Source organism: Cebus imitator, unplaced genomic scaffold (assembly GCF_001604975.1).
Source record: "Cebus imitator isolate Cc_AM_T3 unplaced genomic scaffold, Cebus_imitator-1.0 Scaffold579, whole genome shotgun sequence".
In the NCBI taxonomy this organism is placed as follows: Eukaryota; Metazoa; Chordata; class Mammalia; order Primates; family Cebidae; genus Cebus; species Cebus imitator.
In genome coordinates this window covers 439564-464170 of record NW_016107894.1, presented here as the reverse complement: position 1 = coordinate 464170, position 24607 = coordinate 439564, and the positions used below count along the sequence as shown (strand labels likewise).

Sequence of the window (24607 nt, the reverse complement as noted above, 5' to 3'; positions counted from 1 at the left end):
CACCATGCCCAGCTAATTTTTTGTATTTTTAGTAGAGACGGGGTTTCACCATGTTGACCAGGATGGTCTTGATCTCTTGACCTTGTGATCCACCTGCCTCGGCCTCCCAAAGTGCTGGGATTACAGGCTTGAGCCACCGCGCCCGGCCTGTCTGAGAAACTTTTATTTTATACCTCATTCATCATGCTCATCTCAAAATAAGATGGTAGTTAGAATTTGCCATGTGTATTACAAGTTATAGAGAAAATTGAGAATCTTATCAGGAATCTGACCTACTGATTATTTTTCTTTCAGGTGGTGAATGATCTTGTATTCAGTGGCTCCAGTGATCAGTCAGTCCATGCCCACAACATTCACGTAAGTTATGTTGGTGTTGTATAAAGAAACCTTGAATAAAATGATGGTTAAAGCTGGAAGGTTTTCTTAAACCTCTTGCAATTTAAATTAAGGCCTTTATCCATTGAAGGGATTCATGATCATCCCTATGCATATGCTCTTGCGTAATATTGAGCAACCTAGAAATTCTATTTCATCAAAGTTTTTAATGATGGGCAGACTCAAAGTTTATGTAAGGTTTAGTTTGAGTGCCTCATTTAAACTTGAAATAAACTGAGCAGCTGAGGCTTTCAGAAAGATGTGATATGTAGTTAAAATAGAACTAGTAAAAACAGCTGAGAGCAGGCTGCAGTGGCTGTCACCTGTAATGCCAGCTACTCAGAAGGCTGAGGCAGAAGCATTACTTGAGGCCAGGAGTTTGAGACCAGCCTAGGCAAAATAGTGACCCCGTCTTTTTAAAAAAAAATTTTTTTTTTAAATTAGCTGGGCATGGCAGTGTGTTCTGTAATCCCAGCTACTCAGCACACTGAGGTGGAAGGATTGTTTGGTCCAGGAGTTCAAGGCTGTAGTGAGCTATGATCACATCATTGCACTCTGGTCTGGGTGACCAAGTGAGATCCTATTTCTTTCTTCTTTTTTTTTTCTTTTTTTTTGAGGTGGGGGTCTCACTTTGTCACCCAGGCTAGAGTGCAGTGGTATGATCTTGGCTCACTGCAGCCTTAACCTCCTAGGCTCAAGGGATAAGGGATCCTCCCACATCAGCCCCACAAGTGGCTGGGACTAATGGTGTGCGCCACAATGCCTGGCTAATTTTTTTTTTGTATTATTTTGTATTTTGTATTTTTGGGGAGCCTCACCATGTTGCCCAGGCTGGTCTTGAACTCTTGAGCTCAAGTGATCTGCCCACCTCAGCCTTCCAAAGTGCTGGAATTAACAGGCATGAGCCACTGTGCCTGGGTTGTGAGACCCCATATCTTAAAAAAACTGAACAACAGAAACAGCTGAGAGACTGCTGTTAGGTCATAGCAGCAGCTTTTTAAAGCTCAGTTCCTGGTCTGTAAATTTCAGAATATTCCCAACTGATGAACTTGTCTAGATCCAGTGAAATGAAAAAAGTAAAAGTACTTTGAAGGCCATAAAATACATACAGATAGAATATTGGCCATTTTCTTTCCATGACATTAGAGTCTCTCCATTAGGATACAATTCATATATTTTGTATATGTAACAAATGCTTGTGGGATACTTCTATTAAAGTTAACACAATGACGTGTGTGTAAAATATTCTCAGAATTATGCCTCTTAGAATCATAGAATTATAACTAGGAAGAAATCTGGAAAGTGAATCTAGTGACCCTTGCTTCTCTTCTGACACAGACTGGTGAGCTCGTGCGGATCTATAAAGGTCACAATCATGCAGTGACTGTGGTGAATATCCTAGGAAAAGTGATGGTGACTGCTTGCCTGGACAAATTTGTTCGTGTCTATGAATTACAGGTAGAATTTAGATTCAGTATTTTGCTTGAATGATTTGGGGAGATTGTCTATTTGGGTTAAGTGTTGATTTTTGATACACTTAGGTGGGATGGAACCCAGGAATCTGCATTTTCACAAGCATTTTAGATAATTATGAAATAGCTGGCCCGTGGACTACTACTTTCAGAAACTGCTCTAAGATACTTGATCTGAGTCATGGGTGTCAAAACTTAATTTCTGGAGAGCAGCTCCAGTCTCTTAAAACCTGTCCACCGGCTGGGCACGGTGGCTCACGCTTGTAATCCCAGCACTTTGGGAGGCCTAGGTGGGCAGATCACGAGGTCAAAAGATCGAGACCATCCTGATCAACATGGTGAAACCCTGTCTCTACTAAAAAAAAAAAAATACAAAAATTAGCTAGGCCCGTGGTGGTGCACACCTGTAGTCTCAGCTATTCTGGAGGCTGAGGCAGGAGAATCGCTTGAATCTAGGAGGCGAACATTGCAGTGAACCAAGATCCTGCCAGTTCACTCAAGCCTAGTGACAGAGTGAGACTCCATCTCAAAATAAATAAATAAACCTGTCTAGTTCTCCTTGTCTGCAATTTCAAGTTTAAAACTCTGATTCTAACAAAATTGATTTTATTACTTCTGATTACCAGCACCTTCCTTGACTAGTAGGAAGTAAAAGAAAAATTGTCATTAGATTCTATTTCTGTTATAATGCTACAAGGGCTTCAACTTAGTACCTCAGGTATGGCTTTTAAACCTGCCAAAGGCCTTTAGGGACTGTGCTTATCAAATGCAAGGTATACATAACTTTAATTCTCTTTCTCTTTTTTCTGCCTAAGTCTCATGATCGGCTACAAGTTTATGGAGGACACAAAGACATGATTATGTGTATGACCATCCATAAAAGCATGGTGAGTATTAGTTGCCATGTCAGATACTTGCTTTTGAATGTATTTACTAAAAAATTCTTTTCACTTCTAAAAGTGACATCTGCTTCTGATATGCCTCAATATTAAGTACCTTATCATCTGTTGGCATAATAGGGAAGTAACCAGGGGACAGTGCTGAATATGCCATTTTCTATTAATAGCCAAAATTATTACAATAAAAATGGTAGTGTCAACTATAGTTAAATAGAAGGTAAATTTAAGATGCTTCAAAAAATGGCTGGTGCGGTGGCTCACGCCTGTAATCCTAGCACTCTGGGAGGCTGAGGCGGGTGGATCACCTGAGGTCGGGAGTTCAAGACAACACTGACCAACATGGTGAAACCCCGTCTTAAAAATAAATAAAATAAAATAAATTGAGTGGTGCATTTTCCAGAGACATGATCTGAATAGAACACTGAGATGGAGTCAGGAGATTTGGTCAGTGTGGCATAGTTACAGCAGATCTAAAAGTAGAAACTAACTCACATAACCTTGCTAAGCCTTCTTTATTTTATTTTAAAGTTACAGAGTTGAACCAGAATGGATGTTTTTCAAACTCTGAGTGGAACGCTTTCTTTTCCAGTGAATTACAGGTGCCTAACATAGAGTACCTGATAGAAACTAGGGCTTACCCAGTTAAAGTATAAAGTATAAGTAGGTGCTTCTTAGCCCTGCCACTCCTCTCTGCCCTGATCCTGACTGGCTGTCTAAGGAGCACAGCTGCAAAATGCCTAGACTAAATCTGGAAAATACTTTCCCATTCTAGTAGTCTGGAGCTGGTTTTGATTTAGGTTTTTGTTTTCTTGTAGCTGCTGCAAGGAGCTTGTGACTCGTGCTTTGAGAGTGTTTTGTAGTTTGTGTGTATTTTGGACTGATACTATAAAACTTTCTTTCTCCAGATTTACACTGGCTGTTATGATGGCAGTATTCAGGCTGTGAGGCTTAATCTGATGCAGAATTTCCGTTGTTGGGTAAGGAGTGAAACTCTTCTTGTCACTGAACTTTTAGAGGTTGTTTCACCCTAGGCTAATTGATAGGTCTTCAGTATCATCAATATAGCATTTTTATATTTTAGATCTACTTTATGCCTTACACTGTAGATCACAGGTTGTCTCCTACGTAGCTGTTTTGTTTTAGTATAAAATCAATACATGCTTAGAAAACAATAATACAGAAATACACAAAATAAAAAGTGGAAGTGCTGATTTTAGTAATGGCACTGCCCCTTCTACTGCACCCACTCATCAGAGATTACTAGTGTTAATGGTTTGGTTTGTGTCCTCATTGGTTTTTGAGGAATAGGCAAATAAAAAAATTTATGATCTTGTATAAGTTCTAAACTTCAGTTCATCAGGCTGAATTGTGTAACTTTTATTTTGGGGAAAGGACTGATGATTAACCCTTAAAACTTTTACACTAAGGCCTGGTGCAGTGGCTCATGCCTATAATGCCAGCATTTTGGGAGGCTGAGGTGGGCAGATCACCTGAGGCTGGAAGTTCAAGACCAGCCTGACCAACATGGAGAAACCCCTTCTCCCACTAAAAATACAAAATTAGCCGAGCCTAGTGGCACATGCCTCTGATCTCAGCTACTTGGGCGGCTGAGGCAGGAGAATCGCTTGAACCTGGGAGGCAGAGATTGCAGTGAGCCGAGATTGCGCCATTGCACTCCAGCCTGGGCAACAAGAGCAAAACTCTTGTCTCAAAAAAACAAACAAACAACTTTTACACTGTTTCTTTTAAGCCTTAAGCCTTAATTTTTTTTTCATCAGTTCTAATCATGGTAGCTTTTCCTCCAAACTCTAATATCCTTTTCAGCACTGAAGGCATGAACTTAACACTCTACATTTTATAATTTGACTTTACACTTGTCCATGGTCTATTGACTTTTCAGCTGTTTACACATTACATCATTGCTTTTTAATTTTCTGAGTGAAGGCAAGCAAAATCTAGTACAGTTCCTCCTTATCCGAGGGGGATATAGTCTGATTTTTTGCTGTGATAATCAAGAGGGCTAAGTGACTAATAGGTGGTAGTGAATATAGCGTAGATATGTTGGACAGTGGTACAATTCACATCTGCGCGAGATGGCATGAGATTTCATCATACTGCTCAGAATAATGTGCAATTTAAAAGTCAAGAATTGTTTATTTTGGGAATTTTCCAATATTGTTTTTGAAGATGGTTAACCATATGTAACTAAAACCTCAGAAAGTGAAACCAGAAACCATGGATAAAGAGGCATTACTGAAAGACAGGATCCAGAGTACACAAGTAGAGTTAATCTATACAGAGAAGTGGGGAAGATACTTCTGGCTCTATAGACAGAGGGATGGAGTAGTACTGAGAGAGGAAACACTTAACTTTGCATTACTTTAAAAAAATAAACGTGTTAGAATTAGAATCACAAGGCTTTACCAACAAGCCTGTTGGGAAAAGCTAAGACAGAGAGAGTCTTTATGCTTTCTTGTTTTTTTTTTGAGATACGATCTTGTTCTGTTACTCAGGTGGGAGTGCAGTAGTGTGATCACAATAGTCACTGCAGCCTCAACCTCCTGGGCTCAAGCAATCCTCCCACCTCAGCCTCCCTAGCAGCTGGGACTCCAGGCATGCGCCACTATGCCCAGCTAATTCTTGTATTTTGTTTTATTTTGGAGAGACAGGGTCTCACTATGTTGCCCAGGCTGGCCTTGAACCCCTGGGTTGAAGTGATCAACCCACCTCAGCCTCCAAAAGGGCTGGGATTACAGGTATGTAATCCCACTGAGCCACCACTTAGAAAGCATGACACTAGCTTATGCTTTCTAATACATGAAATTAAGCCACATTTAGAAGTAAAATCACAGCTTAAAAAAATAAGTAGGTAATCATAAGATTGTGATTCAAGTGATAAAGGCTGTGAGTAAAGTCAGGCTTCCACGGCAAACAGTATTCTACAATAAATATTTCCACAAATGTGGTTTTCTTTATCAGATATTTTTATTTTCACGTTTACATTCAACAGCTCGTAGAATTGTTAAAAACAGCACTTTTGGGCCGGCTCACACCTGTAGTTGCAGCACTTTGAGAGGCTGAGGCAGGCGAATCACTTGAGGTCACGAGTTTGAGATCAGCCTGACCAACATGGTCAAACCCCATCTCTACCCAAAAAAAAAAAAAAAATTACAAAATTAGCTGGGCATGGTGGTACATGCCTGTAATCCCAGCAAGTTGGGAGACTGAGGCAGGAGAATTGCTTTAACCTGGGAGGCGGAGGTTGCAATGAGCTGCGATCATGCTGCTGCACTCCAGCCTGGGCAACAAGAGTGAAACTCCATCTCAAAAAAAAAAAAAACCCTTTTAGTATTATAGGAAAGGTATTTGCCTTTTGTATTGAATAAACTAAGATAGAAACTCCATTTTATGATGGCAACATAAAAGAATATGGTTTAAAGGGAATTTTAAGGTAATTTATCCATAAATATTTGCTGGATTTAACAAGTTGTAATTGCTATGTTAGTGCTTTGTCTTCTCAAAATACCAAAGTATTAAAAGACTTTTCCAGTCTTTTCAAGGTTGCCTTAGCTTTGTTGTATTTTCTAGCCAAGAATACATTTAAAGCAAGAGGCAAGGGGCTGGTTTTGCTTTCATAGTGCTTATGGGATCCAGGTGAGGGCTGATCTGATTCACATTCACTGTACCCTTTTTCACTGAGTCCCCTCATCTTCTTTTTCTCCAGTGGCATGGTTGCTCTCTGATATTTGGCGTTGTCGATCATTTAAAACAACACTTACTGACCGACCATACTAATCCGAACTTCCAAACTCTGAAATGTCGCTGGAAGAACTGCGATGCTTTTTTCACTGCTAGGAAAGGATCCAAACAGGTACATTAGTGGGATTGAGGCTCACCTGGGATTCAGTAGACTGCTCAGGGTACAGACTAGGAAACCTTTTTTGTTTTATTATTGAGAATTGCAATGCATAGGGAAGGCCTAGAGTTTTTTCTTTTTATGATTCAGAGATTTGAGGGGCAGCTTAATGAAGTTTGAAATGAAGAATTAGGTTGTTTTTGTTGAGAAAGGGCCTAAAGAGAATGTTTTCGGATGTTTCAAATCCAGTAACTGAACCTGGAGATTGATTAGCGTGCTCTTGTGCTGAGAAAGTAGTTCACCTGTAAGGACATGGTTTCCTGTAAGTAATTGAAGTGCTGGCTCCTAACTGCCTTTCCTGCCTGGATCCTAGATGGAATGGACTTACGTGACTTTCCTTGGCTTTGACTTTCTCCTGTCTTCCTACCAACTTCTCTCATGGGCCCCTTTCCCTTCATTCCTAGGATGCTGCAGGACATATTGAACGACATGCTGAAGATGACAGCAAAATTGATTCATGAAGTTTTTGCCTCCCATGTTGGGAAGTCATTAGTTGAACTATTTTCACATTGGCCCCCCACACACGCCACTCTCTTCCCTTCCCCAGTGAAACAAGGAAGGGTATAGTGGTTACTAGCCAGGCTTACCCCTAGCATAAGTCTGGGCAGCTCTATGGGATAATAGAGGACACTTTAAGTTCTTGCTGGAGGTTTCAAACAGATTTAGACAGATGTTAAGGAACCATACGCCTCTGGGACAGCATGGCATATAATGATTTATGCTACTAGCGTTCTCCAGATGTTTATTAAAGATACAGATCCTAATTGGTTACCCAGTTTGACCCTAATCATATGTATATTTTATTGATTTCAGTTTGCAATTTTTTGTTTATATTCTTATGATGGTTTAAACCTGTAGTCAGGCTTTTAAATACAAGTTTGTTTAAGTGCTAGACTTTCAGGATCAGTTTTAATTTCTCCATTTGTAATAGCCAGGTATTTAAATTGGAAGCAAATAGTTTTCTTTCTTAACAATTATGTGCAGTGCATGTCACTGTTTTTTTGCTTTATAGATGGACAGAGCTGGCTTTAAGCGCTAAAGGACACGGTAGATTTTTGACAAACAGTGGCTGCTCTGCTGACTATATTTTAGGAATTCAGAAAGCAAATCACATAGTGACAAGTCCTTACAGACACCACTTCCTAGTAAATGTCTATAAATGTGGATAGAAAGCTCAGCGTGAGGCAGTACATAGACCTAATGTCTACCTTTACGTTTGCTGTTGAACCTGGCACTCCTTGCTACAGATCCTGTCAGGCTGTTGGAACTGGAGGTGTACCTTTATCTTCCTTTCTAGTGTCTGACCCTGCAAGCCTGATGTCGGCTTGAACCCTTTTGGTTTGTTCAGTTGCCAACCTCCATCTCTCCCACTGTATGGCTGTGCCTAAACCGATGGCAGCCATCAAGTTTTCCTCTGGACCCACGGGGTGTTTTCCACCCCCCTGCAGCACCCAAGATGGTGGGGAAGAGGGCTTAGAATAAGGCATCTGAATATGGTTTTTAGGACCTCAAGCAGACTTCCTAGAGACTTGTTTCTGAGACCATTTCTTTGCCTTCACTTCCCTGCTAACTGGGAAAGAAAGTGCAGCAGAGTCTCTGCCTGGCCACTGAGAACAGCCAAATTCACAAACCCTCAGGGGGGCTTTGTTTTTGGATTTTTCTCTGGACTCATCAGTAAACTTGGAGAAGTGTTGCTTTCCAACCGTTTGTTTCTGGATCCTCAAAACTCAGAAAGTGGCTGGGTGTGGTGGCTCATGCCTGTAATCCCAGTACTTTGGGAGGCCGAGGCAGGCAGATCACCTGAGGCTAGGAGTTCAAGACTAGCCTGGCCAACATGGCAAAACCCTGTCCCTACTAAAAATACAAAAATTAGCTGGGCTTGATGGCAGGCACTTGTAATCCCAGCTACTCAGGAGGCTAAGGCAGGAAAGTCACTTAAACCTGTGAGGCGGAGGTTACAGTGAGCCAGATCGAGCCACTGCACTCCAGCCTGGATGACAGAGCAATACTCTGTCTCAAACAACCAAACAACTTAGAAAGCTTCTTCAGAGAGAGAAAATAAGGGGGAGGCACCCAGGACCACATACCAAGCTTTGGGACATGGTCCTTTCTGCTGTCTGGGATTGCAGAGCATCCAGGTCTGTCTTCACCCCTGTTAGTGTACACGCATTCACTCACATGTCTTCCCTCAGGCTCTCGGGCAGGGGGACTTCTCCAGGGGTTCATGGAGAGGCTTCAAGAGGGTCTGCAAGCCCCCAGAAATTGTGTATGAGACTAAGTTTGTGTTCTTTTTTCCAGGAAAGGCTCCAGTGGGTCTTACTTGATTCAGAAAATGTTAAGAATTAATCTACGAGGCCAGGCACAGTGGCTCACGCCTATATCCCAGCACTTTGGGAGGCCAAGGCGGGTGGAACACTCGAGGTCAGGTGTTCTAGACCAGCCTGGCCAACATGGTGAAACCCTGTCTCTACTAAAAATAACAAAATTAGTCAGGTGCGGTGGTGGGCATCTGTAGTCTCAGCTACTCGGGAGGCTGAGGCAGGAGAATCGCTTGAACCTGAGAGGCAGAGGTTGCAGTGAGCCGAGATTGTACCACTGCACTCCAGCCTGGTGACAGAGCGAAACTCTACCTCAAGAAGAAAAAAAAAAGAGTTAATCTAGGAAATAATGAATGGCCTACTACTATATAATAAATGGCCCTACAAGCTCTTGACTTCTGTCCTTGGGGAAAGCTGTTTTGTTAACCACCCTAGTGAGCTTTATGTGATTAATGGAGAACAAAGATCATCTTGCTGCAAAAGGTGTATTAAATATTTGTGCTGTTTCTGTATGAAATTAAGAAGCTTTTCCCACCTCTCACCCCCATTTCCTATAAGGATAACCAGAAAAGCCAGGCTGTTCTGTGGGTTTGGGAATGGTCATTTCCCGGGAAAATGCATTTGGATTAATGACTAAACCTGGCCTTTTTCTCTGGGCTGTAGTGAAGCCGCATTTTCTCATTGCCTGGTAGCGTGCTAAGAAAGCCTTGAATGCTCTGTGGCATAGTGCCCTTCTACCCTGCCTGAGGTTATGTCTGAAAAGATGAGCATGGCTTTGTGCAGCAGAAAAGGATAGGTGAGGTGTTGGGCAGTTTTGGGGAACTTTTGAGAGTATTCCAGACTGGTAGAGTCAGTAAGAACTCTGATTTGGATTTCGCTTTGGTGGAACTGTGTGCCTATATCTGCCTCTGTGTGTGCAAGTGTGCAGGTTCCTTTGTATGTATGTATATGCGTGGGAACCTGTACTTGTCATTTTTCTTCATTTTGTAAAGGGTTTTTTTTTGAAGCAGTGGCAGTAATGCCTTTGTTTCAAGAACACATGAAATTCTTTTAATACCAGATTAGTGTATTAGCCAAAATGAACCATTCTAGCCCTCTGTTAAGAAATAAAGGGACCATAAGCATTTTGGCTGCTTATGGTTGTGTGTTATTAACTTACAAGTGTCTTGAAAATTATGCAGGACTTCGGCTTCTTTTTTTTAATGTCTTCCACAATGTTGTGACTGATTGTAGCCGTCTTTCCCTTCAGAGAAGAGCTCGGGCTCAGGGATCTGTGTTGACTCTGGTATTTAGTAGCTTTGTGAAGTAAGGAAACCATTAGATGACCTGACAGAAACTGACTCATGTCTTTAAAGTAGTTGGAGCCACTTTTAGAATGTTATTTTCGATTGCTTTTGCCTACTTCTAATGGCTCAAAGACAAGAAAACCATAGCATAAACATTTTGTGTACCTATGCTGGTATTTAAGTGGCAGTTTGTTCTGATAAAGTATCAGTCACTTCAAGTTTTATGTGAAAGTTTTTAATTAGGTTAAAAATAATTTTGGCGGCCGGGCGCGGTGGCTCAAGCCTGTAATCGCAGCACTTTGGGAGGCCGAGGCGGGTGGATCACGAGGTCAAGAGATCGAGACCATCCTGGTCAACATGGTGAAACCCCGTCTCTACTAAAAATAAAAAAAAAAAAATTAGCTGGGCATGGTGGTGCGTGCCTGTAATCCCAGCTACTCAGGAGGCTGAGGCAGGAGAATTGCCTGAACCCAGGAGGCGGAGGTTGCAGTGAGCCGAGATGGCGCCATTGCACTCCAGCCTGGGTAACATGAGTGAAACTCCGTCTCAAAAAAAAAAAAAATAATAATAATAATAATTTTGGCATACCTCTCTACTCAGTTATAAAGCAATTCAACACAATGCAAACAAAACTCTCAAGAGCAAAGGTTATGTTGACCTGATGTTACTTGAATTTGAGAGAAAGTCATTACTTACTACTGCCCTCCTGCTTTTGTGGGAAAAATTTTTTTTCTTCCCCAGAAGAGTTAACAGTGGATTCTTTAGCTCCTGACTTACACATAATTTATAGGCAGTGTTATTACTGGTTAAGTGATTATTTGCCTAACAAAGGTTTTGTCTTTTTTTCTGGTAGATTATACAATGGACAACTTTAGTGATGAGGCATGTGGATGATTTGGTGGGAGTAGGTTATATACTTAGTGGAATGGTATATTTTATGGAAGAGAATTCACTGGAGGGGATATTGAAGTATATTGTGAAGTGGGATTTGAAGAGCACATACGCTCTGGTTTGTTCAAATAACTGCAGTTTATGCTTACATATAAATTTTGTTTCTGTTACCTAAATGGGAGCTTCTAGAATTATGAAGGCCATACTTGCCGCCACATTTATAAAATAATGGTTTTATCCCTGCCCGAAATCATCAGGTTCCTTGGGTTTGTTGTAGAGGTGATTTGGGATAGACTGAGTTCCTTATGCAAGTGGATGTGAAATCCTCATATAAACCAAACGTACTGATTATTAGACAGTAACCTCTAACCTCACCTCCAAGCCCAAGTATATGGCCCTGTTGGCTTACATGGTGACTAAATTTCCCAGATTCACTCTAAATTCAAGGTAGTGGCCCAAATAAATTGGGAGAGGAGGGGGTCAAGGAGGAAAAGCTGTTGAAAATCTTTCTCCTATTTAAGAGAAATATATGCCCTAGAGCTGCTCCAGCACCCTTGGTTTCTGACTTTTTAAATATTGAATATGGATTAGAAGAATGAAATCAGATGACACCTGACTGCAAAAATGTTTATAAGCAAATAGCCTTCTTACATTTTGGTATAAAGCTGTGAACTTCATAACTTTGTAAAGCAAGATATAAAGCAAATACAAGAGGAAAATAAAGTACTTTTACTAATTGACTGTTTACTTTCGTTACCTTGTCTGCGTATTCACAGTCAACCCTTTCCATGTTGGCTTAGCGAAGAAGAAGGAAATTGGGTGGAAAACACAAGATGCCTATAGATGTGCCACAGGCCATGGTCCAGATAAGTTTGGCAAACAGCTTCATTCAGGGTTTTGTCCACAGTCATGTGACAGGTCAGTTAGTGAGCAGAGGAGCCAGGACAGCTCAATCTCTACTCCGTTACATTCAGGTAACTGGCCCCTCCCCTTGTACATGACCCATTTATTCTTGATGTCTTTTACAGCAACAGCTCTTCCTCTGCCTTCCTTTTATGTCTTGGAAAGTATCTGAGCAATTCCTATGCTCAAGAGATAGCAGTAGGCATGATTAAAGGGGGGTTCAGGATTTTGTTTTTGTATATGTTTTCCATTGTTCTCTTCTAGGTGATGGGTGAGTGTATGACTGGAAGCTGTTCAGTCATGCTATGGCTGATATCTAAATGTGAGAGAACAAAACACAAGAGGGCCATACACATGCCTTTATTTAGATCAGCTTTTTTCAGAATGCAGCCAAACTTACGAGTCAGACAGCCCAAAGTAACCAGCCCTATTCCACTGAGTGAGTTTACCCCACAGCAGGCCTCTCCTAAAATAACTAGGCAGAAGAACCCAGTGCTGGTTTGGTTCCTGGCCCGTGGTGGGAGAGCATGATGGTGATGGAGGCTCCAGCACAAGGAGGTGCTGAGTGCCACTGGCAGGTGCTTCAGCAGACAGCCTAAAGCAAGGTAAGCAGCACTCGCTTCAGAGCTGAGGCAGCTCAGACTAGAGCTGGCACTTCCCTCCACCCGGCAAAGGGACAATGGTTTGTTCTTCCTACCTCATTGCTTTACTAAAGCTTTGGGCAGGCTAGGCATGACCGATCAAGGATGGGTAGCAGGGTAAAATGGAGGGGGAACAGGACTGATGAGGTGGTTGGAGGCCTCCAGGGATGCAGCTGCTGGGTCCTTTGAGATAAGTGGCTTTGGAAATAGAGGGTGAAATGGAAATCCTGAATGATCCTGCTTGGCTTTGGGTGAGGCCAGCCTGGTTCAGGCATACATGGTGAGCTGCAGCCACTGAAAGAGGAAGTCCTATGATCAGAATTTAGATTGAAAAGAGTGACCCCCAGCTTAGAGGGCAAGGGGAAAGGGAACAGTCCTGCAGGTCAGACCCCTGGAATATTTTCCAAGAAACAGTGGCTTATTGTTTCCTTTCTCCCAGATCTTCCCTAAGAAGGTACATGTTTTCCAGCATAAAGTGATTAGGGGAGCTGAGGTCCCTTTGGGCCTCGAATGCATGTGTCCTGTAAGCCACATTCCTTGCTGATCCTCCCTCCATGTTCTCTTCCTATCCCTTCCCTCCACCATGGTATGGAAATTAGGAGTGCAATGTGGGTCCAGTCTGCCTTGCTGATTCCTCCACCTTGAGTTTTAATGTGTAGGGGGAATGTGCTGTGTCTGTGCTTTACCTCCAGAACGTTGAGTTTGATGATACCGTCTCCATCCTTGTCAAATGCATGAAAAGCTCCTGTGAAAGAGTGCACAGGGCAGAGGCCAGTTCTAGGCGCACTCTGCCTCTACTACTGTAACTTTCCTGAAGAAGACCATGTGCCCAGTGCTGGCCCTCATCAGCACAAAGATTTGCAGGCAGAGACTCACCAGTCACCCTCCCTTTGCCATCCCATTCTGGCCCTAAAGAGGGCCTTAGCCCTTGTTCAGCCTGGATGGAGCAGACTGGAGATTATCAGGTGAGATGCCTGTTGTGACAACTGTCTCTGTGGGTCGGGGCTGAAGGGATCAAGAGACCAGAGAGCAGCCCCCCTCCCACACTTACTGAACATGCCCTCCAGCCTGACGAAGCAGCAGATGAAACTGTCGAAGTCGATGTTCATGTGTTTGTCTGCATACCGCATGGTAATGATGTCATACAGCTGGTTGTTGAGGTGGAATCCTGTGAAGAGGACCATGTGAGAGGTGGAGGTGGAGCTGGAGGCCTTGGGTCTGCCTTCTATTTTCCTTGCTCCTTCCTTGCCCCTCGGCCACCCTGTGGCCTGGGAAAGGAAAAGGAGAAGCCCTTTCCCTCTCCTTTCTCTTGTGAGGCCCTAGTAGCCTAGGCCCCTCCCATTGCTGCTCCCACCGCCTCGGGTCCACATCCCTGTCACTACTTCCTTCACAGCACCTGCGTCGTTGACTGCATTTCGCATCTCGTAGCTGTTAATGGTGCCGGACTGGTCTGTGTCATAATGTTTGAAAATTTTCTGGCAATAGAAATTTTGAGGATGGCAGTCATAACACTGAATCTCCAGATCAACCCCATTCTTCACTCCCATACTTCATTTTCTCTTCTCACCTGCCAGGCCTTAATCTTGTTCCAGAGGTGGTGGAATTCTTGCAGGTTGAGCTTCCCAGAGCCATCTGTCTGTAGGAGGGAGGTCAGGGCTACAAGGCACATAGCAGAATCCTCCTGGATTGGGAGTGGGTGTCTAGGAGACTCTGCCTGGGCTGTCCTGCCCTCTGCTCTGTTATGGTATTTAGCCCTCCCCACCACTCCTCCACCAGTCAGAGACTCTGCCTACTCTGTAACCCAGGGAGCCTGACTCCTAAGGACCACTTTTGACTGGGCAGGATCCAGGCTTGAGAGAAGCACAGTTGTTAGGGCAGTTACAACCCAATGTTCTCCCCTTCTGCCTCTAACAACCCCTTTCAGAAGAGGAGCCAAGATGTTCTGAATCAGGGGCTTCTTAAGTGTTACCCTGGGCACAAATTAGCGTCCTTTGCCTGACTGGGCACCCTCTGTTTCCTTGGCACCCATGGGCTGATGACAGAGGGTGGGGAAGGAGTGGCAGGAAGGATACATCCATGAGCGCAATCATGCTACGGCAGGACTCCAGTGTGAACCCATGTGTCTTCAGGTCCTTGTCTGGGGGGATGGAGAAGAGTGAGGAGCTGCTTTGAGACAACTGGACTCCCCACCCACCCTCTACATTTGGTTTGAGCCACTCACGTTTGTTCACGACTGTGTTAAGGACCTTCTTGAGCTCATCTGCACAGATCTCCATGTCCTGGGGAGGAAGGGAGAGGAGGGTCATCGTTCACCAGTACAGCAGCTGCTGGCACAGACGCTTTGCTAAACAAATTCCAGCAGGCTGCGTTTGTAAAGTGCCCGTCAGTGCTATTATGTCATAGGAAGCTGGGGCTTTTCTGAGGAAGATGGGGGAGGGGCCAGATACTGCATCTCAGCTATCGAGACTGCTGTGTGCAGCTCAGAGCGAAAAAGGCCTCTGAGCCCCGCAGTGGACATGGCTGTCCAAAACTTAAGGGCTTGTGAATTTGTGTGCTACACACACATCCCCTGGCTCCACCAAAGTCCAAAATGATTTCTAACAAACAGTAACGAAATAACTGGCAATCTGAGCAGTTAATCCAGGAGAGAAGGAAGCACCTGTGGGCATCCTGGGCTTGGAGATACTCACATCTCCTGCTATCTGCTTGAAAATGTTCCGGAATTGTTGCTGTTGCTCACTTTCCTGGTCAGAGCTGCCAGGCTGTGGCTGTGGAGGCACAAAGAAAAGCTGGTTCACAGGGGTCAGAGGTGGACAGACCTATGAGGCAAGCTCCTCTGGGCCAAGGGAGCCAAGTACCTAAAACGACTGGAGGTGGTTGTAGGAGCTGGGGACAGAGGCCAGTGCAGACCTGGTGAGCCAGAGTGAGAAGCATCGAGGCCTCAGTGACTCTGTACTCCACACCTCTCCAGCCTTGACTCCCCCAGCCAAAGGAGATGTGGCAGCCATGCAGACACAGACATCCTCCTCACCCCCACCCCAGTCCCTGCCCACTAGAGCCCTCTACACCATCGCAGTCCTGACCATTCCAACCAAAGGTGCCCTCAGGTCAAAGGTCTGACTATTCTGATTCCTCCGGCCGCCTCTGTCATCAAGGCCAAGTCCTCAGAGAACCTCCCCTAGGCCCCACTGCACAAGTGCCCCCAGATAAAAGGCAGGCCCTGGATTCCTCTGGAGACTTTTGCCCCTAAGGCAGAAGTCTGCCTCTACTTTTGCCTCTACTAAGCTCTCCACTCCAATCTAATACCCTCCCGTGAGCTCGAGAGGACCCCAGTTCTGATGTTAGCCTCACTTTTCTGCTCCTGTTCTTTATCCCCTATAGTGAAAAGCTCAACACAGGAGACAGGAGTTGCGCCTCCACTCAAGCTGGTGCTGTCTCAGCCTTTGCCTCCCCTTCTTTCAGTCCTGGCAGAATCGGCTTCATGGGAGGCTCAGCCTGCCATCTACTCCTAGGATGGAACCCCCATCCTGGGACATTCACCCAAGCAGCATCCCAAATTTCAGGGAAACTTGCTGAAAGAAAAGGTCAGTGGGACAAATCCAAATCTCTAAATGTTTGACAACCCTTGGGGAAGCCTGCAGCCGCCATGTATCCCAAGCCCCTAGGAAGCCCCCGTAGCATGCTGGCCATTCCCATTCGTGCCATGTGCTCAGATACCTGTGCGGACTGCTCTTGCTTATCAGGGCTTGTTTTGCCTTTGCCCTCTGACTCCTGGTCCACACCCAGCTCCTTGTTGCTGTTTGCTCTGTCCGAAACGAAGATGATGGGCTGGAGATAGGAGGGAATTAGGGAGGGGGCAGGAAGGAAGCGAGAATTACAGTCTGAACAGGCACGCTGGGGCAACCTTTCTCTTGGAGCAGCTTTGTCCAGTGAGAAGAGAAAAAGAACAGGTGGGAGCTCTTCAACCTCAGTTCAAGCGCTATCTCTGCCACTGACAAGCCGTGTGACTTCAGTTCTTTATCTTTCCATATCCACTCCATCCCTCCTTATGATAGAGTTATGATAGCTCAGCATGTGAAATGTTAAGAATGCTAACAGCAGCATGATCTAGTGCAGTGATTGTCAAATATTTTGTAGACTTTTTTTCCAGATGGAAACATTTTTCAAATTAAATTTCCTGCAGAAACACCATGTGTATAAAGCTATTAAAAACAGAGCTTCTCTGATTAGTAACAGAGCTCTTTGCCCTCAGCACTCCACATCACCATGGCAGCTACTGAGGCACCTCCAAGGAACCTCTAGGACTCTGCAAAGTATAGATTGGAAAAAGACACGGATTAGCGGCATGGTCAGTGGGTAACTGTCAGAACACTGGGCTGGAATCCCAGCCCTGCCCCTCATATAAGAAATACCCTCTTTGGCCTCAGTTTACTCATCCTTTAACAGTAAAACCAGCTCTCCTTCCTCATAGGGCTTTTGTGGGGATCAAATGAGATACCAAATGCAAAATCATACCGCAAAAACATTTAAGATGCTACACAAACAAGGGATATTTTCAAGACATGCTCATGCAAGTGATAAGGATATGAAAAGGGCAGGGAGTGGCTGCCGTGTGGTGCTGACACTGGTGGGTGCGGTGCTGCTGTAGTGAAAGCCGGGGGAAGGCAAGACGGTGGGGGTTGACGCTGCAGTGCAGAGAGCAACAAGGCAGGCAGAGCCTCTCAGAGCAGAGAAGCAGCCCACCCGGGCTCAGGCGCCACTGCGTTTCCAGACTGCTCATCTACTACAGCTCAAGCAGACAGACCCATGGAAACGGCTCCCCAGCAGGCTCCAGAGGCCCTGGTTTGCTCTACCTTCTAAGCAAAGTGTCCTGCTCAAGCGGCTGACATTTGTGGGGATCCCAGAGCAAATGGAGGTCAGTCTGAGGGGGATGTGTGGGAGGGACATGGTATGGCCATGGAGCATCCCTGCCAGGCACACACTGGCAGGCCTGAGTGTGGGTCTGGACAACACAGACCTTGAAGTGTAGGGGGCTGGCACCAGAGAGAGAGGGCAGGAAACATAGGTTTTGGAGCAAACAGACATTATTTCCACTTCCATTTTCCCCACTCATTAGTTCTGTGTCCTTGGGCACTTTTTTGATTCTCACCCATGAAAGGGAAAAATGTAGCACCTTCTTTGTAGATACTTTTATAAGTGGGGACAAGGCCGGGCGCGGTGGCTCAAGCCTGTAATCCCAGCACTTTGGGAGGCCGAGGCGGGTGGATCACGAGGTCAAGAGATCGAGACCATCCTGGTCAACACGGTGAAACCACGTCTCTACTAAAAATACAAAAAAAAAAATTAGCGGGGCATGGTGGCGCGGGCCGGGAGTCCCAGCTACTCAGGAGGCTGAGGCAGGAGAATTGCCTGAACCCAGGAGGCGGAGGTTGCGGTGAGCCGAGATCGTGCCATTGCACTCCAGCCTGGGTAACAAGAGCGAAACTCTGTCCCAAAAAAAAAAAAAAAAAAAGTGGGGACAAAAGAGAGTTTTACCCCAAGCACAGTGCCTGAAATGCGGCAGTCAGCTCTGGTCTGGTCCAGCGCCAGTAACTGGAGAACACCTGTGAGGGACCCATCACCACCAGGCACCAATGTAAATGCTAGCACCAAATCTGATGGTCTATGACGGCCTCTTGTGGTTCAGGGCACAGACTCTGGACCCACACTGCCTGGCTCTAAGTACTGGCTCTGCCACTCCCTTGGGCAAGTTGGTCAATCTTTCTGTACCTTTTCTCCTTCTGAAAATGGGGATAGTTACAGTACTCATCTCATAGGGCTGTTGTGAGGATGGAATTAATCATGGAAAGCCCCTAGAAGAGTGCTTGCCATGTAGCCTTCCCCCAGCATAATCTTAGCTGCCATTACTGCACGCTCAGCCCCAGCAGGAGCTCAGAGAAGGAGGGGAAGGAAGAGGCAAGTCTGGTGCAGGCATGCATATGAGCACAAACACATGAACATATCACACACACACACACACACACACACACATGTATACACACACTTTGTGCTCTCTACCCACACACCCACCTTGGTTTTTTTCTTTTTCTGCATAAAAAAAGGAAACAGTAAATGCAGAGTAAATGAAAAGCAAGTTCCCAGAACAGCCAGTGGCTTTTGGCTTCCCTGTATCCTGGTCTTTAGCTTGGGGTGAGACTCGGGGTCCAGAAATCTGAATGGCACGGAGGGTGAAGGAAGAAAAGAATTCTCTCTTCTCCATGCCCAGACACCAGTGAATGCTAAGGTTTTGTTTTTATAATCTACCGTTACTGCATATGGCAAGGAAAAGGATCTTCTGGCTAGGGTTTCCTTTCTTCCTTTTTTAGAAAATGAAATTGGTTACTAAAACACCAAAAACATGGCTCACTCAAACTGACCCGACAATGAATTTTGACTTACAGAATATTTTTTAAAAATCTTTGAGCAAACATTTAACAGAGGGGGACTTTCTTTGGTAAAATCAGCAGCTTTAACAGTCTGCCCTGGGCCTGTAATCCCCATGGCAACTATCCGCTGAGCCCAGGGCCTGCTCCTTGCGTCTTCCAGATTGCCCCAGGCCCCACCATTCCTGTTGACCCTCAACACGAGCCAAATATCAGTTGAGAACTGCAGGCAACTCTGTTGGTGTAGGGGCCTGCACCTGCCTGCTATGCTCAGTTAGGTGACGTGCCAGCTCCCATAGCTTCTGAGTTTGCAGGTCCTGATCAACACTGTACACCAATGACTAGCATCCAGATGACCAGAACAGACCCACACGCACCTACCACTAAAACCAATTGCCTGTGGTCATTCAGAAGGCACTTGGAGACCTGGCACTGGCACTGACACAGGGTCAGGATTATGACCATGACTGTCACTACCCAGAAGACAGTTCAGAAGAGTATTTGTCCTCCCATTGGCCTACGTCATCCCCACAGAGCACGAGGGACTGTTTACTGACCACAGCCCAAAGTCCCATGGCAGTCACAAGACTCCTCAACACAGAGAGCCCAACAAACACTGCTCTATGCTTTGGACTTTGGGTTTCTCATTGCCCGAGCTGGCCTCAGTGTGGAGGTGAGGAAAAACCTGTCGAGTCAGAGTCTGGATGTGAGTTCCAAACCTGCCACTTAACTATCTGTGTGAACTTGGAGAATTCATTCAACCCCATTGAGCCTCTGCTTCCTTTCTTGAAAACCAGGGATTATAACCTCATCTACCTCTCAGAAGCCTTGCAAGTATTGCGATAACATGTGGGAAAAGGACCTTGTAAGGTGTCAAATGTGAAAAAGCACCTCTGTTTGAGTGCTCATGCTGTGCCAGACACTTCACATACATCGTGTCATTGATGAAACCTCAAAAAAGCCTTTCAAGGCACATTCTTATCCTATTTTCCAGAGGAGGAAACTGAGAGGGATTATTGAAATTGTCCGGGTCACCCCGCTGGTAGGTAGAGGATCCAGGTGTCGACACCAGGTCCAGAGCCAGCTTACTTTCTTTTTTCTATGTGTGAAATCCAGTGTTATCCGGTCTCAGAATCCAGTGTTTGCTGCAGCTCTTGTCATCCCTTCCTGTGGCCTTGTTCCCTCTCTCTGACTGTTCAAACTGCTTCTCCCTCCCAGGACCCTCTTCTATATTTCCCAGCCCCTGAACTGACTCAATGGCCCCCAGATCATAAGGCCCATTACTTCCAGTCATGCTAAGCAGGATTTGCATCCCAGGGAGGGACTCCTCAGCATAGCCCATCTGTCCTGCACCATCTGTCCCCTGCATGGTCAGGGAAGGGGACCCTCTGGACTTTTCACATAAAAGATCTAAACCACTCACCAATGGCCGATCCACGGAGATTGTATTTTCAACTTCCCTGTGAGGAACACAGACATGTGGGGTCTCAGTGTCACCAGAAGCAAGGAGGAAGCCTGTGGAAGGTTTGCTCTGGTGCATGGTTTCTGGGTGGCCAAGCCAGGATCAGCCTCTAAAGAACCCCCAAAACTTAACACCCCTAACCCCAGAAACCAGCCCCATGTCAGCACTATCCCTAACAGCCAAGCCCAAGCAAAGCAGGTTCTTGGCGTTGCTCAGAGCCCCCCAAACGCATGACCCAGCTACCTACCCATGGACCTGGTGCATCTTCCAAGGACAGAGATCAGAGAGTGGCAGGGGCTATGAGCTCATCTGTGGTGGCCAGGGACAGGATGTGGCTTTCCTGGCCATGCTAACCTAAAATTTCAAGCATCCCCAACACCTCCTATCCTTCTTCCCTTTATTCTTGCTCCATATCACCTCTCCAAATCTACCATGCTACATACATTTTTTCCTAACAATTATTGTCTCATGTTAGAATATTAAGCTCCATGAAAGCAGGGATTTCTTTCTGTTTACTTCACTACTCTATCCCTAGTGCCTAGGAGAGTGCCTGGAACATAGTAGGTGCTCAAAAAATATCTGCAGAATGGATGGATGGATGGATGGATGGATAGATTGAATGAATGAATGGGGCCATGTGGCCAGTGCCTCAGGATTAGCAGAAGAGGTTCAGCTGGTCAGCATATCCCAGGACCCCTGGAGGAGACATGTCTATCTGCCTCATGCCTTCAACCTCTAGAGTGGGCCATGTGAGGTTTTAGAAACAGGTGGGAAAGCTGGGCTGGCACTCACTCAGAGAGGTTCCTCTTTTCAGAGAAGACCCGGAGGATGAATTCCCCCTCCTGGTGGGGCTCGTAGGTAGAGGGCACAATGACGTACTCGCTGGGAGGGAGGCGGAAGCGCTGGGACACTTCCCGCATGTTGATGTAGGTTTTGCTCCTGGCCTTGGAGGCGTTGTACAGGAAGAAGTCCTTCTGCAGGTGCTGCTTGTTCCCGTGCATCTGAGAGACGGAAGAGCCCATGGGACTTGAGCCCCTCAAGAGGGATGCCCTCTCCTGCGACAGCTGCCTCCAAGGGTCCCTTCCCAACTCCCTGGTCACCCATGTCAGTCTCAACCTCCCTACTTCTGACTCCTAAGGCCTCAAATAGCCTCCCTACCTCACTTCCTCTTCCCTTTTTTTCCATTGTGATTCAGAGTGAATGGCAAGTGTGTCATCCCCACATTCAGGGACACTTACCAGAACAGCTGCTCCTCAGCTCCAAAGCACCTTAGGCTGGAAGGACCCCCAAGGAGGCCTAGAGGACTTGGCTGCATTCTGAGGGAAGTGATTCCTCCATCCCAAGCGGGCAGCCACCCTCAGAACGCATCTGTGTGACTGTGTGTGTGGCTGTGAGCATGGAGGAGGATGAGTGTGCGAAGGCGTATGTGAGATGCGCAAAGTGTCTGGTGCAAGGGAGAAAATGCACATCCTGGGAGGGGTAGTCCCAGCTCATGCAATGCCCTGAGGCACCTGCTCTGCAGTGGAAATAATGTGGGCAAGGCCCTCTCCTGTCATAGTCCTGCCCACAAACCCCACCAGGAAGCTTCTCGACGAGCCACAGACAGACTCAGGCCCCCCTGGGTAGTGCTGCACACAACTGCTGGCTGCTGCTGCTGCTATACCTCTTTGGGAACCTTGAGGAGAAAGAGAAAAGAAAACGCTTCAGATCTGAATGAGGATGAGGAGCTTGCAGAAGGGAATGCCAGCAACTGCAGCGCGCATGCGGAAGCCTGACCCCAAGGTACCCGTCCTGCCAGTCCCACTTCACTGCCACTCCAATGCCCACCTGATATTTTCTGCTTGCTACAAACACAAGTGGGCCTGATACCAGCAGCTCTGGGGGTCACTGAGTATTGAGGAAGCCAGAGGACCCCTCGAGAAGCCCCTGGAAGTATCCTCGCTAGGAAGGTGTATTTACTGGGCTGGAGCCGATCAGGACTGCACACCTCATAGATGGCGAAGCCGATGGTGAAGAGGTTGGCTCCCAGCTTTCGGTCCTTCCGCCGGTTCTTCTGCATCAGGGCCACCAGGAAGCTGCAGATCACCTCTGAGTCATCAGGGTCATCATCCTCCTCCAGGAGCTTCAGACGGTACTGAGGGTTGGTCCAGAAAGTATCTGCACCCCCAGAAAGGAAACACACAGTCAGAGCTGCCTCTCAGAGAAAGGGCAGGAAGGAGATGAGACAGAGGGAACCTATTTATTGCTATCCCCTTCATCTAGTAAGTGTTTAGAACACATCAACAGAAAACATGATTCAGGCATTTGTCTGATTATTTGGCAGGGCGGGGGGCTACCTCTATACAGATGGAGCTATACTGATTGGATGTGTGGCTCTTCCTTCCTCTCTGAACTTTCATTCAGTCTTTGCTGATGATTTTTTCCTTACCTGCCCCTTAAATGCTATTGGTATCTGAAATCTGGTCCTGGGCCTCTTCTCTCACCTTGCCCTTCTTTCCTCCCTAGGCAATCTTTCTTACTTTGCCCCCTACATGCTCATGATGCCTGAGCTATTATATCCCTGCCTCAATCTGTCTCACTTTTTTTTTTTTAAGTGAGTCTGGCTCTGTCACCCAGGCTGGAGTGCAGTGGGGTGATCTCAGCTCACTGCAACCTCTGCCTCCTGGGTTCAAGCGATTCTCCTGCTTCAGCCTCCCAAGTAGTTGGGATTACAGCACTAGTCACCATGTATTTTTGTATTTTTAGTAGAGATGGGGTTTCACCGTGTTAGCCAAGCTGGTCTTGAACTCCTGACCACAAGTGATTCACCTGCCTCAGTCTCCCAAAGTGCTGGGATTACAGGCATGAGCCACCACGCCTGGCCTCTTCTTTCCTTTATTCCTGAAATATTTTTAGTTCTAATATGTGCAATCTAATATGCATATTCACAGGAACCTCAAACTTTTCATGTCCCAAGCAAAATTCCTTTCCCTATAACCCCACAATGAACTCCCCCCAAAATAACACGCTGATCTTTTTCTTGTGTGTGTTTTTTTTCTTCTGAGGCAGAGTCTTGCTCTGTCACCCAGGCAGGAGTGCAGTGGTGTGACAATGGCTCATTGCAGCCTCAGTCTCCTGAACTCTAGCAATCCTCCAGCCTAATTTTTAATTATTTTGTAAGGATGAGGTCTCACTATATTGCCTATGCTGGCCTTGAACTCCTGGGCTCAGGCGATCCTCCTGCTTCTTTCTCCCAAAGTGCTGGGATTATAGGTGTGAGCTGCCCACTCGGCCTTCTTGTGTTCTTATGTTGCAATATTGTCAGGTCCTCAAACTGGGAATCTTGACATCATTCTTTATTCTTTCTTCCCTACATCACCCAACATGCTTTCCCTAAGTCTACTCTGTCCCCTTCATCTCTGCTGCTGCTGACTCGGTCCAGGCTTTCATCTTCTCTGACTTGAACTATTGCCATCAACTGCTAACTTGGTTCTCCGCTACTACCCTCGCTGTTACTGACACAGTACACACAGTCCCCAACTTAGGATGGTTTGGCTACAGTTTTTTAACTTTACAATGTGAAAGTGTTGCACATTCAGTAGAAACTGGATTTCAAGTACTCGGACAACCATTCTGTTTTTCACTTTTAGTATAGTATTAAATAAGTTACATGAGATAATCAACATTTTATTATAAAATAAGCTTTGTGTTAGATGATTTTTCCCAACTTAAGGCTAAGGCCAGTGTTCCAAGCATGTTTAAGGTGGGCCAGGCTAAGCTATGACATTTGGTGGGTTAGGCATATTAAATGCACTTTCGACTTATGGTATTTTCTTTTTTTTTTGAGACGGAGTTTCGCTCTTGTTACCCACCCAGGCTGGAGTGCAATGGCGCGATCTCGGCTCACCGCAACCTCCGCCTCCTGGGTTCAGGCAATTCTCCTGCCTCAGCCTCCCGAGTAGCTGGGATTACAGGCACGCGCCACCATGCCCAGCTAATTTTTTGTATTTTTAGTAGAGACGGGGTTTCACCGTGTTGACCAG

At 45.8% G+C, this 24607-nt stretch overlaps 2 protein-coding genes across 8 annotated transcripts in view; one reads left to right on the top strand and one right to left on the bottom strand.

Annotated features, from left to right (window-relative positions):
- The window catches only part of ZNF106 (zinc finger protein 106), a 79109-nt gene extending 69612 nt beyond the window's left edge, over positions 1-9497 (top strand). For all 7 annotated transcript variants that reach the window (XM_037734163.1, XM_017516286.2, XM_017516284.2 and 4 more), the window contains 6 exons: positions 295-357; positions 1714-1833; positions 2663-2734; positions 3652-3723; positions 6471-6617; positions 7067-9497. In XM_037734163.1, coding sequence (XP_037590091.1) covers positions 295-357; positions 1714-1833; positions 2663-2734; positions 3652-3723; positions 6471-6617; positions 7067-7123 — 531 coding nt within the window. In that variant the 3' untranslated portion in view covers positions 7124-9497. The remainder of the gene's footprint in view (positions 1-294; positions 358-1713; positions 1834-2662; positions 2735-3651; positions 3724-6470; positions 6618-7066) is intronic.
- Positions 9498-11881: 2384 nt separating this feature from the next.
- The window catches only part of CAPN3 (calpain 3), a 69229-nt gene continuing 56503 nt past the window's right edge, over positions 11882-24607 (bottom strand). The window contains 14 exon segments of the mRNA XM_017516293.2: positions 11882-12995; positions 13388-13446; positions 13753-13869; positions 14098-14176; positions 14269-14337; positions 14774-14838; positions 14923-14980; positions 15392-15469; positions 16419-16529; positions 18771-18788; positions 20547-20583; positions 21378-21586; positions 22249-22260; positions 22573-22742. Of these exon segments, the coding sequence (XP_017371782.1) occupies positions 12969-12995; positions 13388-13446; positions 13753-13869; positions 14098-14176; positions 14269-14337; positions 14774-14838; positions 14923-14980; positions 15392-15469; positions 16419-16529; positions 18771-18788; positions 20547-20583; positions 21378-21586; positions 22249-22260; positions 22573-22742 (1109 nt within the window). The 3' untranslated portion in view covers positions 11882-12968.